The following is a 17,135-nucleotide window of genomic DNA, read 5'->3' as shown; positions in this document are numbered from 1 at the left end:
TTAAACACGTTTTGGAAAATCGGCCGGTCGGCCGGCCGGACGGCCGGACGGTCGGTCGGTCGGCCGGTCGGCCGATGCTTATTTTGATAACCCCCCACCGTCGGCCTGCGTCACGCTTTCTGCCAATCATAGGACTTTTAGTCCTGGGCAAGAAACTTCAAGAGGAAAAAAAAAAAAAAAAAACTACCTGCTAAAAACAAAATTTCTTTGACACGCCTTGACACGCAGTACTCTAAATCTATCATGAGGTGACCATCTCGTGTTTTTTTTTGTGTAAAGATATTAGACTGCTAGCTCAGAGTTGCAGGCAGAGCGAAGTGGGAAACAAATCAAAGCACTATTAACCTACTCGCAGTAATGTTTTAAATTGCGATTTCTGCGAATGGTTCTTAAAACAGGTGTCTGTGAAGGCTGCCTGGTTAAACTCATAGTAATAATAATAATTTTCGGCTGTGTGGTGTGGGTTATATATTGTGCTTCTTTGTTTGTTTTTTCTGTGCTATGCTCCACCACTCTGAGCACAAAGAAAATGGGTTTTATTTTTTAAATGATGAACTTTTGTTTTTAAACACCTAGGTTTGAACGAGAGACAGAAGTGCGCAAATTACGCCTTTTATCTATTACTGCCCATTATGGACTAGTCGAAGCTCTTGAATCAGGCTCTGCGTGGAAGAAAGTCATGGCACTTGTACGAAGAATACCAACTGATATTTTGCCATGCCCTATAAAATACACATCTAGGCACATACAGTAAACATTTAACGCAACATTAAGTTTTGACTTTAGTCCAGTATTTAAAATTTACGTCATGCAAATACTGTGTTATTTTCTAGCATGGTTCAAGATGCTGGTGAGAAGCAAAACCGAAGTTGTTCAGAAATCTTCCTTGAAGAATGGGGTTGCAGCGGTAGAAAACGACCTACACTTGCTGATCTACTAACCTTACTGAAAAAGGCAGAATTGTATAAGGCAGCTGATTATGTTGCAATCCAGCTTCTGAAAGGTACGCCAATAAATAGACTTTTAAACAATTTTCCATGGTTGATACGTTCTTATCAATTATGAGTAAACATTGTAGGCTTTATTAACACTTAAATGCCTTTTGTTGGCAGAATCCCGTCCAAGTAGACCAGTTTGTGGTCCAGCTGCTGAGGTATTAGTTCCCACTGAGATGTTAAATGGGAAGTCTGCTGCTCCAACAGCTCCACCTGCCTCCAATCCTAATGAGGTATGTATCTTATGGATCAGTGATTTGTAGTAATTGTAACACATGCTCTAAGTGATTCTTACAGAATTACAGAAGTGGATGGCCTGAAGTTGCCAATATACCGGTAGTTTCTTTGACGATTGATGACGAAACAGCTAATGTTGAATCTACCAAAATTGAACAACAACTAGTAACAGTCCCTGTTGAGCAAATTAATATGTAAGCCATTACTATATGTCTCTCCTCATAAATGTTGGCCATGCATGCACTTATAGATTTCAAAAGCTTGTACAACACATATTACTGTTCTAATAGTTTTTCTTGTTCCGCTCTAGAAACACGCCTGAACATATCCCTTATAAGAAGTTACAGGCTATAACAAATAGTTTCGATTGTAATCCTGTTGGAGAAAATAATGGGAGGCTATTGGGGAAAGGAGCCTTTGGTTCAGTGCATTTAGCAATCGAAGATAATATTTTGACAGCTGTAAAACGTTTGAATGTCGACATTGTTGATATTGACCGACTTTTTCAGAATGAACTAGAAGCTTTGTTAAGGTAAAGCTTTAATGAACCACAGTGCTGGTCTACATTTTATTTTGGTCTTATAATTTCCGTGTATTACAGAGTTGAACATTCCAATCTGCTCCGTATGGTTGCATATTCTAAAGATGGACCAGAGAAGTGTCTTGTTTATGAATACATGAGTCAAGGTGATCTAGAAGAAAGACTTTCTTGCAAGGTACTGCTAATTGTTTTAAAATCTTGAAACTGTTCTTTTACATTGTTTTACTCTTAATTACTACCAATCATATTTTCTCCTATCTCTGAAGGGAAGGTGGTCAATTCCTCTGCCTTACTTGGTCAGAATCAAGATTGCTCTCGGCACATCAAATGGTCTTCAACATTTGCACGAGTATCGGGATCCACCTCTTGTGCACAGAGATGTTAAAAGTGCTAACATTTTGCTTGACAAAGATCTCATTCCTAAGGTCAGGAAATTCTATTGCAAAATATTGTGTTTCATTCATTTTGTGTTGTTATTAAAAGTTATATTTAATCTAGCTAGGAGATTTTGGTCTCATACGACTTGGTGATTCCTCTGACGGAGACTCTTCAGCTATTTTGGCATCAACAGTATTTGGTACTTCTGTATATATGGCCCCAGAGGCCATGCGAGGAGAAGTAACAGTAAAGAATGATGTTTTCAGTATTGGAGTGGTACGTAGCTTTCTTCATATCAATTATCATTTTGGGACTGCTTCATTAATTTGTTTCTTCTTTAACTCTATCTCCAGGTCCTGTTAGAATTGCTAACTGGTTTGTCACCCTATGACGCTAATGGAGAGGGGCTAGACTTGGTGGGTAACAAGTTTGGAGTAGATATGGATTTGCCTATGTGCTGTATATTCGGGTGCAGCTTAAATTCACATATCTACAGGAATTCTGATGATACTGAAAATTGTCTCAAACTTTTCAGGTAACCCATGTTATGGAAATGTGTGATGGCCATAGTCAATCCAATTACACACTACTAGATGGCAAGGCTGGAAATTGGACGTCAGAAGGAGGGATTGATTTATCAAAACAACTTTTTTCTTTGGCACAAGACTGCCTGGAAGACAAGGACAGAAGACCTTTTATGTCCACAGTTGTTCAAAGATTACAAACTATTATAAACTCATGATTATGATCAAAGATATACTTTAATATTGAATAATAGCATTTATATTTGTAAAAAATAACAAGGGTAAAAAACTGATGAAATTACAAAACTGCATAAACTTAATATTAACACAATAGTTTTAGAAAAATACATTTCAGATAAATTGTGCTTATTGTCTGTATCACTGTACTGTTAATCTATATCAATATTCAAAATCTAGTACGTTAAAATACTGACAATGTATCACCAGAGTTACCTTCACCAATCAACTTGAAATAGCTCGTAAAATTAAATGATCAAATAACCTGATAGATATAAAATATCTCTGGGGTGATTTCCTTTCTACATATACATTTGCAATCATCAATGATACAGATAATATAAAAGTTACATCTTTGATTTAAGTGAGCTCATCAGTTTCTCTAGTTTCATTGCAATTTGCAAATTACCAGTGATCTTCAGTTTTCCTGTCATAAACGCAGCTGATGGTTTCAGTTTACCTGAAAAAGAAATTTTAGTAATGTTATGGGGCATACAGTTAACATCATACTTTATTTATGGACTTGATTAAAATTCTGTAGGATGAACAGACCTGAAAACATATCAAAGAAATTTTTGGAATCCATTGATAATGTGCAGTCTGGTGCTGCTTCTGGTTTTCCCTTGCCACTTGAACCACTGCCATTTTTAAGGTCAATGTGCCAAAAGCCTTCTTCGGCGCCTAAAACAAAGATCACATTACCGGTAGATTCAAGATAATTAATGTTGCACTCTTACAAATAAAATTTAAAGCAGTGTGTTACCTGAAACTTGAAACAAATAAACACCTTGAACTTTTTTCACCAGTTCAGGGTTAATTTTATCTTCAATAGTCTTAAAAATTTTAGCAATTCCCTCACCACCTCCTAAATTAGGTTTCATTTTACTAATCTCAAAGGAAGTGTTAGGGCTATCATCAAGGAAAAAATCTGGCATGAGTTTGTCTGCATAACCTGTTACAAGAAAATGTTAGGTATTTATATATTTATAACAATCATAACATTTCATGAGGTCACGTCAACAGAAAGTACTCACTGGGATCACATGCGTAGTGTGTGAGATCAGTCACGCCTTCTGCCTTAAGAACATCATCATCAATAAAAAAGTTGCCGCTACAAGAACGTGATGGCTTTGTAAGAATGTGGTATGCAGCATCAGCCATTATCTCAGGCTTACGAGAATGGCGTGCAGAATCTGGTCCGGTCAGCATTTCAATTGCAGCAGTGTGGATAGCTAAACAGTGAGAGAGGAAAGAAACAACATTTTTTTGAAATGTGTCTTTATTGTGGCAAGTAATAAATAAAGCAAATAACAAACCTGTTCGTGGCCAGAGTGCATTAACAGCAATACCATCTGATGCAAATTCTTCAGCCATACCAAGAACACACATTGACATGCCATACTTAGCCATGGTATAAGCTACATGGTTGCTGAACCAGTGTTTTGACATATTTAATGGAGGACTGAGGTTGAGAATATGAGGATTTGTGCTTTTCTTCAAATGAGGGATACAAATTTTGGACCTAGAAAAAAAGAGGAAAATGCAATTAGTTGCTTAGAAGACCTGCTCACACAACACCACACCCACACTTATTAAAACTTACACTAAGAATGTTCCTCTTGTGTTTATATTCTGCATGAGATCATATCTTTTCATTTCAGTATCCAAAGTACTGGTAAGGGAGATAGCACTGGCATTATTCACAAGAATATCAATACCACCAAATGCTTTGATAGCTGCATCAACTGCTGCTCTCACTTGCGTTTCCTCTCGTACATCAACAATGCAAGGAAGGCATTTCCCTCCAGCAGCTTCAACTTCAAGGGCAAGATTACACATTCATGAGCAGTAACCGTTTTAATTTGTTTATGAACAGACTATAGATTCTATAATCTTACCTTCCTTGGCAGCTGTATATATAGTGCCAGGTAATTTTGGATGGGGCTCGGCAGTTTTAGCAGCGATAACAATGTTTGCACCATCTTGTGCAGCTCGTAGAGCAATTGCTTTCCCAATGCCACGGCTTCCTCCGGTAATAAATAGAGTACGCCCAGCTAATTTCCTGATAAAAAATGTTGGTGGGATTACTCAGGTGGTAATTAGGAAAACCAGGTGGTAACCAACAGTCAAACAACAATCTAATTGTGAATTTCATAAATATGTCTTGCTTTCTAGGTTTTTAAGTATTCAATAAGGTAAAGGAAAAGACTTACCCCATCATTCTGAAGTCTCAGCTTCTTTGCAAACAGACTCTAAACAGAAAGGGAAGTGAATTAAAAGTCAGACTGCGGCTTTATTATATGGTGTACTTCAGCAGATTGCTTATGAACTTTGATCTTTGATCCCAATCATACCATCAAAACACCGGCTTTGTACAGCACTTGTCACGTCAAGGGCCAAGACCCTAGAAGTACGTAAATTCATGAAAATGTCAAAATCAACTTTTAACTTACCTCGAAATAGAGAAAGACTGGTCTCTGCGACGTACAAGACGCTCTCAACTGATTGTTTATTGACTTTGATTCAAGGTTTCATCAAAAAACGAATACTACTTGTCACGGAAACTGTGATAATAAAGAAATTACGAGTAGGAAATGCAGTAGTAAAACCTAGGCAAGACCTACCAGTTTCTCATTCTGTCAAAACCGCCTTCCTAAAGAAAATCTAGATAAACACTCATATTGCCAACTCACCAGTGGAATATTCAGTTCCTCCTTACATTTAGTGTGAAATGGATTCTTGAAGGAATCAAGTGAACTTTTTTGCGTTTAAGTGTCAATTTTCCTCATCGATGGAATAATTATACTTTCTTCAAATGTGTTCGAAACCTAAGTCCAACGGCGGCCCTTTCTATTCTGTCGTCTACTGACTGTCATCATAGATTCCTGTCATCTGCCCGCTGTCAATGTTTTTGTTCGCCAAAAAAATGGATAGTGGCGATGATTAACAATTTTAGGAACAAGCATGCGGCAAGTTTCATGCTCTAATCTTTGTGGTAACCATGAATTAGTGTGCGTACTCATAAAATATGGGTTCGAGAATCAGGTAAGGATGTATGGAACTCACCTCATTATCTGCATTCCTTTGGGTTATATCTACCAATATTCTACTTCATTCAGTGTTTTGTGTGATTGTGAACAAGTTTTCTGCCAATTTCCACAATATTTTATTGTGCATTCTCTCATAAAATCTTTAATGTATTGTTGATAAGTACTCTCACATCGCTGGCTATGGCTATGTATTCTTCAGCTGTGTTATTACTTGTCATTTCTCTGCTCACTTTTCCTCTGTTTTTCAATCCTTAATTTTATAAGCCACTTTCTAATCATGTTGCTTTGGTTTTCTTGACAATCAATTTCACATTGTCGTACTTCCAGCTGGAAGTCTGAGACATAAACCCTTTACTCTTTTATGTAGGTCATTTCATAACGACATTGATATTATAGCTATAAATCTGTTTGAAAATATATTATCAACAATGTAATTTTGTTGTCTTGTGCCTTTCTTGTGAAGTAAGATGCAAAACCTCTCTGAAGAAAAAAAAACAATATTTTGCAACTGTTTTTCTTATTTAAATTGAAACTTTTGTTCCAGAGAAAATGTTAAGCACTTATTCCAGTGTTTCTGTGAAGTAGTGCAACCTCAACCACCTGATAAAGACCCATGGATTATCCAAAAGTTTCCTGAACTGTACAACGATGAAGAGATATTAAAATCTGTCCCTAAATTTGCATACCCATGTGAATTTAAAAAGTATGTGTATTTTCAATGTCAGATGGATTTGTTTTTTTACCGTACGGTATACCTTTAACATTTTTGTTTCAGCACTGTCATTCAGCACTATTCATTTGTCTTAACTAGCATTGACTCTAAGTGGACTTTTGGATTTTGTCGCCATGATCCTAAAACTGAAACAGCCTTGGTCCTACTTAGCTTTCTTCCTTGGCATGAAACTTTCTATAAGTAAGATATTTTCTTATAAATATATGTTACAGTCAAAGCCCTGTTTTACCACCGAAGCAGTTTGGTAAAAGCCCAATGTAGGATGGTCGATTCGGACTTTGACCGGTAATATTTGTATGATCGGGCTTTTACCATGCCCGAAACGGTAAATGCTGTACACAGATAAATTTTATGTTCAATTTTGTTCATAAGGACATTTCTTGCACTTCGGTTTGCAGAGGCACATACCCTTTGTGTACCTCTGGACCGCCCTGGCGTTCAGCTCTGCCTAGGTTTACCTACCAAAAATAATTCAAGACCATGAGTGTGAAGTACTTCTAGGGCGGGTAGGGATTCACAAAGTGCCTCTGTAAGAAAGACTGCAAGAAATACAGTAAATGGCTAGGAGGCTGCTCTGTGGCTGTGAGTGCCACCCTAGTAATAACTGGGCCACTCAAATTTCTGTAAAATAATTCTTAGAAATCAAATTTATCTGGTACAGCATTCACCGTTCTTGGCACGGTACAAGCACAATTATACCAATATTACCGGTCAAAGTCCGGATTGACCATCCTACATCGGGCTTTTACCAATCCGCCTTGGTGGTAACTAGTCAAATCCCGGATTTACCGTTCTCCGGGCTTTTACCGTAACATATATATTTATTGTATCTCCATTATAATGCTCTGAAGATACTTCTAATTATTTAATTTTTTAATGCTCTTGGTCTACTTTTTATGTACTAGAGTTAATAGATTTTCTTATCTTACAGATTACTGGACATTATTGGAGAAATGGTAATATCCAGTAAATCTGGAGCTGAACAGCTATGGACTTTCTTGGATGCTGTGTATAACAGTAATGTACCAGAACAGGGAGGAAGATTGCAAGTTCCTTATAATCATGGCCTTAGTGTAAGATATATCTATTCACATGATAACATTAATCCATCCACCTGCTTGAACCTTTCCCTTCTAATGATTGATCTCTTCATTTTATCAGAACTTCACCTGTCAAGCTCCAAACCAACTTCTACTTCCGAGCATTCCAGAAAATGTATGGTTTTTTATATTTTGCTTCTCTAGTTTTTGATTAATATATATTGTATACTTATATTTTTCTCACCCATATCAGCGCAATCTTATGGAATATTATAGTGCTGTTGATGGAACCAATATGATGATAATATTTGCGTCAATGCTTTATGAGCGCCGAATTGTTTTCACATCAACCCGTCTGAGTAGATTGAGTGCTTGTGCACAAGCTGCTAACGCCATTATCTATCCAATGAACTGGCAACACATTTTCATCCCAGTCCTACCTCTTCCATTAATTGATTATCTTCTTGCACCTATGCCTTTCCTAATAGGAGTTCCGACAAGTACATTCAAGGTTAGTGATGCTCATTTTAAGTAAACTGTTTTCACTTTTTAAAAATGACTTGAGGACAATGGTTATTTCTGTTTCAGAGAGTTCGTAAAGCTGATATGGGTGAAGTAGTTGTTTTGGATGCAGACAGCAACTCTGTAGAGACACCATTCAATGATTTAGAAAGTTTACCAGTGGATGTTGTTAACACACTTAAAAGAGAACTCAGAAATCAAATATCTCTAGGGGATGGAGTGTCTCGTGCTTTCTTGCGGGCCCTTGTGCAACTCATAGGAGGATATAGGGATGCTTTGAGGTTTCATCAAGGAGAACGTATCACTTTTAATGCTGATGCCTTTGTTGAGTCAAGACCTCCAAACATGCAACCTTTTTTAAGAAAAATGCTGCAACTTCAAATATTTCAACAGGTATTAATGTGTGACAATATTTCAATCAATTTTTTAAAATACATATTAGCAAGTAACATATTGAAATGTTTTGGGGTCTAATTTGTTACAGTTTATTGAAGAACGACTTGATATGCTTAATGCAGGACTTGGTTTCTCGGATGAGTTTGAACTGGAAGCATGTAATTACTCTGACAAAACAAGTAGAAAATTGAAACAACAGTATAAAGAATGGTTGAGCACTGTGCGAAAAGAAGGTTCAGCGTTTCTTAAGAGTGTGAAAAATAAAGCCAATCCTGCTATGAAGTCGGCAGTTAAATCGGTAAAAATAATATCATTTCATTTAACACTTGGCATCGGTATTATTGACCACACTCCCTGTTCAACCAATTAATCTATCTTCTGTCATTGGTCAGACAGGATGAGGCAATTTTAATAAATCTTAATTTTGAAAACACAAACTATCAGTGATCCACTAACTAGTTAAAACATTGTAGATTTATCTATCCTTAACTTTTGATTTTACCGCTGTAATATTTTTAGGTCAAGGATCGAGGGAAGGACGTAAAAAGTGCTTACAAAGTCTTAATTAGATCTAAATTCCGGGAGCTCCAACCACCATCAAGAGAGTACCCTGAAAATGTAGACAAAGATCTACCTATGCCTAGGGAGAGGTCTAATTCTGCACCAAACACTCCACCTCAAAAAAGAAGACCAGCAACTCTGTCACCATTTATCAAACTCAGCCCCACGGCATCTGTTTCATATAGAAAAGACCCATCGCTTACAGGAAGGAAATCGTCAATGCAAGAACATAGGTAGATGATGCTGTTATTTGGCACCTGTATGTTTAAAATGGCAATTTTTCGTCAGTTTTTCATGAAAATTTACCTTGTACTTGGCAGGAGTAATTATTCTACACTGAGCCCTGGTGAGGCCTCATGTGGATCAGTTTCCCCTCCTGATTGTGGTTCTCCCGGTTTGAAATTGTCACCCATTGACACAGATTTAATGGGAGAATTACAGGAAGTAATTTTCCAGAAGTGTTCTTCACTAATGGGTGACCATAAAGGAGAACCTGTCCCTCCAGTGGATCGCACGGTATGATCTAATCAGCATTTTGTATTGTGTTGTTTTCTCAGAATCTAAGATACTAGAGATTCATTCTTCCTACTATCTGAAATGAAAATTTTGGTTTTATTGCATGCTTTGGATGTATATTTAGTAGAGACCGGCTTAAGTCAACTATTCAGAGGGCGTAGGTGGATAGAGTAGAGAGGTGATTTGGTAGCTTGCAAGGGCAAGAGGCAAAAGCGTTGGCATTCTCTGAGCACATGAACTAAGTACTTGTGTTCCCATCTTCAGACAGAAGGTCTCTGTGTCAGAACGCGAGCCAAACTACAGCTCCGCACCGGTGCAGAGGCTGCTTGGCAATAAGGGAACGTTTGGCGCCCAGCGCCAGCCTTCCCTCGCGTTTAGCCACCGCCTAGAGTTAGAGTTGACTAGCCGGTCTCTGCTGAATCCGACCGGTTTATGTCAACATTAGCCGACTAATATCCTCGTTGAAGAGTGCATTCTGGCCTCCGGACTTTAGCCGCGGCCCGCGAGTAATGTTGACTTAAGCCGGGTAAAGTTGACATTAGACGACTATCCGTTACAACGGATTTTGACCGCAACAAATACGCCAAAAATGCCTCGAAATTGGTATGGTTTTCATCAAGGTCTGTTTTGGTGTTTGCCTATCACAGCTAAAGCCGGTGCGCAGCTTTGAAAACTTTGGCAGCAGAGCCCAGGGATCCAGCACTCTTGGCTTTTATCCGCAAAGCCCTATTAGTGGTGCAACATGTATCACTCAGGCTCCACCAGCAAGGTCTGGTGTTCAAGTATCCTCCCCTATTGCTTCTTTTCATACTCCTCCAAAGCCATTCACTCCTGAACTAGAATTTCAACAATTTCCTCTTGCCTACAGCACCCCAAAGGCCGAAACCAATGCCTTCACACCAAGCCCTGATGATGTTTTCACATCCTTTGCTCAAATACCCAGTGGGAGGCGTTCAGCCATACCAATTTCCTCATCCTCTGTTCCTATCTCGACACCAACTATGCCACTCACCGCACCACCAACGCGTCCATCCCGGGCTGTCAAGGTATACTCTGTGTATGATGCTTACTATCCTTACATCTTAAAAAAAAAATGTTTGATCTCTCTAGCTGTTATAGAATTGTACAAATGTTATGACCACAGACTTGCTTGCTAATAATTATCTTGTTTGCTCTGTTGTAGGCCTCTCAAAGTCCCAATGACCTTATCAGGTTAGATTCCACTCCAAGCTTTGAAGATTTTGATCCACTTTCATCAAATAATGCTTCTAGTGCCGTTCAGTATACCTATGGAGGACCAGCAAATATTAACAGCAGCAACAATAATGTGCCACACAAGCTGAAAGAACCGTCCATATCCAACCCTCTTTATCCATATTTTGCTCCTCTAGGAAACACAAGCTTTCTTTATCCAACAGAAGTTATGTCTCCACATAGCAGGAATGCTGCATCTTTACCACCGCAGCCTGGTTGCAGTAGCAATATAAATCAAAGTCGGTTTGAGTCCCAAGATTCTGAACTCCTAAAAGAGTATGGATTAGACTTTAAGAGCCTCTCTTTGCAAAACGGAGGACATTCTTTGTCTCCTAATGGATCAGTTCTGAAACCCATTGTTACTGATCCATTTGAAGAAGTTGAACGATTGGTTAAAGACACTCAGCAACAGCAATTAAATGCAAATCAAAGCATGTGGACGAAATTTGAGTAGCAAAAATAGCAAAAATTGAATTCATTTTTTTGAAAATTGTTATGTATAAGTTACATTATGTTACTGTCCCTAGTAAGAGAACTGTTTTGGGTTGTGTTCACAATGGTAGGCTTATCTACCTTAATTGTGCCATTTTTTCAATCATACCCTATGTAGAAAGAATGTGTTGATTTGTCAAGGCATTTGAATCATTCAAACATATTTCCCAGATATTTTACATTGGTCAATTTGTGGACACCCTCTATCAACCAAATTGATTGTAAAGCTCGCACAGTCCGTCCTTCAAATTCCATTGCAAATGCAACGTTTAAAAGAACATCCTCCCAAAAAAGCAGTATAGTGTAGCCTAATGTATTTTATAATTTTGAAAATTTATGAATTAAATTGTATATTACCTTTTTTGCCACTGATCTTTTTAAAAGAAGTTGTCAAAGGAATATGGATGTGAACCACTCGTTTAAGTTCCTACTAATATGTTTTGCTTTCTCATGATGAAAGCAGGGTGTTAATCTATCTAACATTGGTCAGTGAACAAAGTATTCACAAATTGTATTGCCACGCCATGGTTGCACTTAGAAATTGGATTTAGGTGATAATTTTGGTTTGTGTGAATTGCAACAGAAATTTGATTTGGATTTTTTGATGTGGTACTTTAGTATATTTGCGTAGGTTTACTTGTGAAAGTGGCATGATTTATTTTGTTTATGGGTTTCTGTGGAATCATCACATAATATAATTAATTGAGCAAGAAAATAAAATTTTAAAATTGTTGCAATTTATATTAGTACAGCACTGTTTACTTGAAATCAGTTTCCTTTGAAGTGTAAATGTGTAGAAAATAATGTAGGGGCATATCTCAATATGTACTAATACATTTAAGATCATCTTACTTCATAACTATAAAAGAAAAGGGGTATGTGCCATGCCAAAGATTCCTTGAATGAGAAGTTGGGATATGGCCTAATTAAAGACCAATAGTTAACCAAAATTATGGTAAAATCATATTATCCTCTTTCAAGTTAGATATAACATAGTGTTGTACATACTGTTTTCATAGTTTATATGTATTTGTGTAGAAAGTTGATGTGATGTGAAAGACCAGTTACTGATTTTTCATGGACTGTCCTAATTGCAGTAATTGTGGCAAATCTATGTATTACTAAATTCATTGGTATCAACCAAACAATCTAAATTGTTGAGCTTATTTCATGTTTCAATTGTGCACTGAGATTTATAAATGTGGATATTAATTGTTATGATGGACCATGTTACTGTGAGCAGCAGCAGGTTTTTGAATCTACTATCGCTTTTTGGAGATTACCTTTTGTCTATCACTACTTATAAAATTTAAAACTTATTTGCCTTTGAAGCAGCCATTTTTGCAGACCAGGCTTAGTTTTCTATGCTAGTCAATTAAGTTGATATTTTCATTTATTGCTCGTTTTCACCTCATATAAAATATCTTTGTAATTGAAGCTGGTTCTCTGAAAATCACCAGTGTTCAATCTTGGTAACCATCATGCCCTCATTATTTTCCTTTATCTGTTGTTTAATTTGAGAGTTGTTTTTACCTTTTTGTCTTGCCTTATGGGTCTTTCTGCTTTCGCTGGATTCATACTTTAGTCATTACTATGTCATATCTTTTTAAATGCAATAGCTCTACCCAATGCAAACAATAATTCAGTGAGTGAGAAATCAAATTTTGGAATTTCAAAGAATTTTCTTTTTTGCTGTGATCTAAAACATCACTGTGATGTATGTCTTCAATGTTTGTTCTTTTCGGGTAAGATGCAGAGAGCCTAGTTCATCCATATTTCATATTCTATAAATGTATATTTAAGTTACTGAGAATGTGATATTTAATTCCAACACACATCCACTGGCGAGGATATGCAATTGTTTGACATTAATTTTCTCAAATATGTGAACATCCAGAGGGAAATGATCTGTCACTTGTGACAGTGTTATGTACATTGTTTTCTTATATTTTATTGTCATGTTTAGATTAAGAGAGTTGAGTCCCTGTGGTATTCTAGGATACAATAGTTACGAAACATTGTAGTATGCTTCATGCCAGGTCTTGTTTTATGTTTGGCACACGGTGCAGTTTGTATGTTAAGCGTAATAGTGTTAGAAGTCGAGTAATTTCACCATTAAGTGACAGTGGAGAATACTGTCATGGTACATTAGCAGACTGGATTAATTTTCTGTACATTACTTGAGTAATGTTGACATCACCCTGGACAAATCCTATCAGGTGGTTAATTAAGGTTGCAGACATTACCCACTTCTCCTTACCAAATCTCTCTTGCTAATTATGAAATTTAACATAAACCAAATATGACCTGTGTAGGATCTTCCAAACTGTGATTGGGCACCTTCGTGCACAAATGGCCAATCTCAGTTCTTGAGATATTCTTTTGTTGATGCTGATGCTGACTTGCTGTCGTGCTGATCGTCACCACTTGCCTTATCTTGATAGAACCATGGTCATTTGTAAATGGTCTAGCTGTCCTGAACCTGTTCCTTATCACAAAATACTGTGCACAAAATGTTATGTGTTACTTTTCTGAGAGTAGTCTGCTAAGACAAAGTCTACCTAGAATTGCATTAGAATAATTCTGCAGAATGTAATGAATATAGTAAGTGGGTAAAAATCTAAGAATGATTTAGCTCAAATGACTGTTAGGTTGTAGTGTGACATAAATGTTTAGTTGTGCCCACTTGAAAAGAACACAAGTCACATTAGTATGCTGACACTTCGAGAGCTAAACTGTATCTAATAAATGCTTTCATCGTTAGGTTCACAGGTTTTGACATTAACTTTTTAAGTCAGAAACAAGTCCAGTTTGTATTATTTCTTTTAAATAATCTGTGTGATATTCAGCAAAGAAAGATAGACATTACATCCAACCAAGCTTTATTAGGTTGTTATACTGTACAGAACTGAAAAATTGTTTGTATCGAGTTTTGTGTTAAAAATGTCATAGTGATTTTGACCACGATCTGAATGGATGTGGATAACACATTGATCAACTTTAATTTCTCATATGTAGAAAGAAAAGCATCGTAATGACAAAAAAAGTACAACCTCATTAATCTCAAGTATTCTTTTGTCTTGTAATTACTGTGTGTTAAAAGGGTTCCGTAGATATGTTTATAATTTGAGTGTAGAGAAGGGTGGACTGTGAAAGGGATATTGGCAATTGGGACGTTATAAGTCATGGAAATGTCAAAGTATAAGACCTGTTGATGAAGCTGTGATAAGGAAGACTATGTACATGTACTCAATATATGCCTATTTGGCTCTTGTATATGTACCTATATATATGTATATATATCTATATATACAAACTGTTTCTCAAATGAAATTATTGTCTATAAATTTTTGGCTTTTTATTTTTTTTAGCTGATACACTTGTAATACTCATGCAAAAGCAGATTCAAAAATTGGGAGGAGGGGGAGGGGGTCTTTTAGATTGTTATGGAAGTCTAACTTATATGAAAGCAGTGCACTTCACAACTGTCATATGATGAAACACAAAAAGCAGATCCGTTTGAAGTGAGGAAACGTCCTCCAACTAACATTGAGTCTTTAATAGAGGAGTGAAACCGGTGTTCTATCTGTAATGTTAGTGGAAAATCAATGAGAAGCAGATTTGGCGTATAAAATTGTTTCAAGAAACTAATTTCCTTCAATGAACTTTACCATTGGCTGTTCCTCTCTGATCTGCCAAACTCGTACAAGGGAGTCCTCTCCAACTGATAGCAATCGACCTGAGTCTGGCGCAAGATCCAGGGCAGTAATCCAGCGAGCATGAGCTGCCACTTCTACTAACATTGCTGCAGTTGGATGGATACTAAAGAGCCTGATGTGCCCTGAGCCATATGCCACAACTATTAACTTGTGCCAGATGTGAATGCTCGTGCAAGCAAACCTGTTCAATCAGTAAGTAAGTTAAAACCAATATCATATCGGAATGCAAGTTGGAAACATTTTTTCGCATCCACATAGAATAGTGAATTGCCTACACAGATCACAGTTTTCAAACACACCCATGTTGAGTAAATTTACATTCTATTTTTTTGATAGAAAACCCCCAAGACATACCCATAAGAAGAAAATGTTGCATCTTTGTGAAGATGATCTCTGTTCACAGCCCAAACAACCACATTACCATCTTGGTCACCCGAAGCTATTACATCATCAGTCACCTGATCACTAGGTCCAGCAATAGCTGAAATACCATACTTATGACCTCTTTGATTTTGAACTAGTACAGCTTCTGATTGTTGATCAAACAAATGAAATATGTAAAGGGAGCCAACATTGTTTCCTGGAAATTGAAAAAGTAGACAGAAGCAGCCTGCTAGGTCAAAACAGATCCAAGCAAAAAACCTATGATGGTAGTTAAACAAGCTAACATACCCATAAATTGAATAAATATGTGTCAATGCAGAATTAAAGACAAACATACCAACACACAAAAGGTTGGATCCTATCGTAGCTAGTTGAGGACTAGACACCTCAGCTGAATCTAAACCATCTCTACATGGATGAGAAAAGAAACATTTCTCAGCACTGCTGTCAAATACTTGTATCCCCAATGTAGAGGCAATAATAAACCAGACCTCATTTCCAAGTTTACACCACATCACCTGCAATATGTTTTGTAAAACTGTAAGTTTAAAAAAAAGGATAATTATTATTGTTGCTTATAATGACAAACAGCATACCTGTGAAACTTGGGCAAGGGCTGCTTCACCAGCAGAGCTTCTTACAGCAACATATTTAGTCTTCTGTTCCTCACAGTCAATAGGAATAATGCTAATGTATCCTGGATGGATTACAGCAACCTGATCAGCAAATCTTCTATGACCCATCTGGTCTACTGCTAGATTGTTTGGAATAGCAGAAGCTGTACTCATCAGAATCAGTGGTTTTTCTTGTCGGTACATTGTGGGAATATGCTGTCAACAAGTTGTAACGCATTCAACGATCGCATGATGCTCGATAAAAGTATTTCAAATTGCCATGAAAAACCATCAAAATGTATATAAAAAGGTATACTCTTTTCTTTACCAGTTGTCTTCCCCCGAAGAGTTCGATTTTCTGCTAAAGGAATTTGCCGAAATAAACAAGTCATTGCCAACCCACACTATAAACTTTCCTCTTAGAGAATAAGACATTAGGGTAAAAAAAGCAACCTCATTTCCCCAAAACTCGCATCCCAAATAAAATTGGATTTCTCAAACAAGTTACACATAAAACAATAGTCATCACGTGTCCCTTATTAATAATCAAATTCACTAAAAGGTTGTCAGACAAACAAACACAACGCTACGCGGTGGGCGCGGGGCGCGGGTGCTCACAGAAATATATAGTGTTAAAAGTTTTCAAGCTTACCATGCCAGGCTGGTCCTGTTACATGTTTTAATCTGGCAGACTCTTAATAAAAGTATTCGACTGCACGAGAATTTCACTGATTCTTAAAACGTTACATAAGTTAAGTAGAAGACGTGCCGAACGAATCGCGTGACTGTACTAGAAAATAGCAGCGCGAACGTTCTTACAGCAAGAAAGTGACCAACCTTCTCAGTACAATTTTCTTGAAAAACAGCTTCGTAGCTTTTATTGAGCGATGAATTAATTTTTTTAATACGATAACTAAAATCTTAACTATGTTGTTAATATTC

At 37.1% G+C, this 17,135-nt stretch overlaps 4 protein-coding genes across 12 annotated transcripts; 2 read left to right on the top strand and 2 right to left on the bottom strand.

Annotated features, from left to right (window-relative positions):
- The first annotated feature begins 94 nt into the window (after positions 1-94).
- On the top strand, positions 95-3,040 carry LOC113210751 (interleukin-1 receptor-associated kinase 4). Of its 4 annotated transcripts, none has more exons than XM_026428875.2 (11): positions 95-248; positions 577-750; positions 834-1,003; positions 1,113-1,228; positions 1,293-1,426; positions 1,543-1,764; positions 1,834-1,948; positions 2,040-2,198; positions 2,272-2,427; positions 2,505-2,567; positions 2,687-3,040. In XM_026428875.2, exons 1-11 carry the CDS (start codon positions 244-246, stop codon positions 2,891-2,893), a joined length of 1,521 nt encoding a protein of 506 aa, XP_026284660.1. In that variant the 5' UTR covers positions 95-243; the 3' UTR covers positions 2,894-3,040. The 4 variants fall into 4 exon arrangements, with proteins under 4 accessions (XP_026284660.1, XP_052122231.1, XP_026284661.1 ...); XM_052266271.1 differs by lacking the exon at positions 95-248 and adding an exon at positions 279-398; XM_026428876.2 differs by lacking the exon at positions 95-248 and adding an exon at positions 282-430.
- LOC113210753 (hydroxysteroid dehydrogenase-like protein 2) lies at positions 2,894-5,515 on the bottom strand. Of its 2 annotated transcripts, XM_026428877.2 has the most exons (9): positions 5,366-5,515; positions 5,126-5,164; positions 4,811-4,974; positions 4,516-4,729; positions 4,229-4,434; positions 3,947-4,144; positions 3,676-3,864; positions 3,465-3,593; positions 2,894-3,372 (listed from the first exon to the last, which is right to left on the bottom strand). In XM_026428877.2, exons 2-9 carry the CDS (start codon positions 5,131-5,133, stop codon positions 3,260-3,262), a joined length of 1,221 nt encoding a protein of 406 aa, XP_026284662.1. In that variant the 5' UTR covers positions 5,134-5,164; positions 5,366-5,515; the 3' UTR covers positions 2,894-3,259. The 2 variants fall into 2 exon arrangements, with proteins under 2 accessions (XP_026284662.1, XP_052122232.1); XM_052266272.1 differs by lacking the exon at positions 5,366-5,515 and having other exon boundaries at positions 5,126-5,275.
- Positions 5,516-5,631: 116 nt separating this feature from the next.
- On the top strand, positions 5,632-14,823 carry LOC113210750 (DENN domain-containing protein 1B). 2 transcript variants are annotated; one of them, XM_026428873.2, is made up of 13 exons: positions 5,632-5,957; positions 6,507-6,665; positions 6,738-6,875; positions 7,627-7,768; positions 7,857-7,910; positions 7,989-8,246; positions 8,324-8,650; positions 8,742-8,951; positions 9,173-9,447; positions 9,535-9,730; positions 10,378-10,499; positions 10,599-10,776; positions 10,914-14,823. In XM_026428873.2, the coding sequence occupies exons 1-13, from the start codon at positions 5,941-5,943 to the stop codon at positions 11,436-11,438; spliced, it is 2,601 nt and encodes an 866-aa protein (XP_026284658.1). In that variant the 5' UTR covers positions 5,632-5,940; the 3' UTR covers positions 11,439-14,823. The 2 variants fall into 2 exon arrangements, with proteins under 2 accessions (XP_026284658.1, XP_026284657.1); XM_026428872.2 differs by having other exon boundaries at positions 10,378-10,776.
- On the bottom strand, positions 14,810-17,003 carry LOC113210754 (WD repeat-containing protein 54-like). 4 transcript variants are annotated; one of them, XM_052266277.1, is made up of 7 exons: positions 16,846-16,863; positions 16,510-16,554; positions 16,176-16,409; positions 15,917-16,097; positions 15,550-15,775; positions 15,148-15,376; positions 14,810-15,062 (listed from the first exon to the last, which is right to left on the bottom strand). In XM_052266277.1, exons 1-7 carry the CDS (start codon positions 16,846-16,848, stop codon positions 14,931-14,933), a joined length of 1,050 nt encoding a protein of 349 aa, XP_052122237.1. In that variant the 5' UTR covers positions 16,849-16,863; the 3' UTR covers positions 14,810-14,930. The 4 variants fall into 4 exon arrangements, with proteins under 4 accessions (XP_052122237.1, XP_052122233.1, XP_052122234.1 ...); XM_052266273.1 differs by having other exon boundaries at positions 15,550-16,097; positions 16,522-16,554; positions 16,846-16,991; XM_052266274.1 differs by lacking the exon at positions 16,510-16,554 and having other exon boundaries at positions 15,550-16,097; positions 16,846-17,003.
- Positions 17,004-17,135: the final 132 nt, after the last annotated feature.

The sequence above is a fragment of the Frankliniella occidentalis genome, unplaced genomic scaffold, assembly GCF_000697945.3.
Source record: "Frankliniella occidentalis isolate FOCC.00 unplaced genomic scaffold, Focc_3.1 Scaffold36, whole genome shotgun sequence".
Classification (NCBI taxonomy): domain Eukaryota; kingdom Metazoa; phylum Arthropoda; class Insecta; order Thysanoptera; family Thripidae; genus Frankliniella; species Frankliniella occidentalis.
This window is presented reverse-complemented; position numbering and strand designations above follow the sequence as displayed.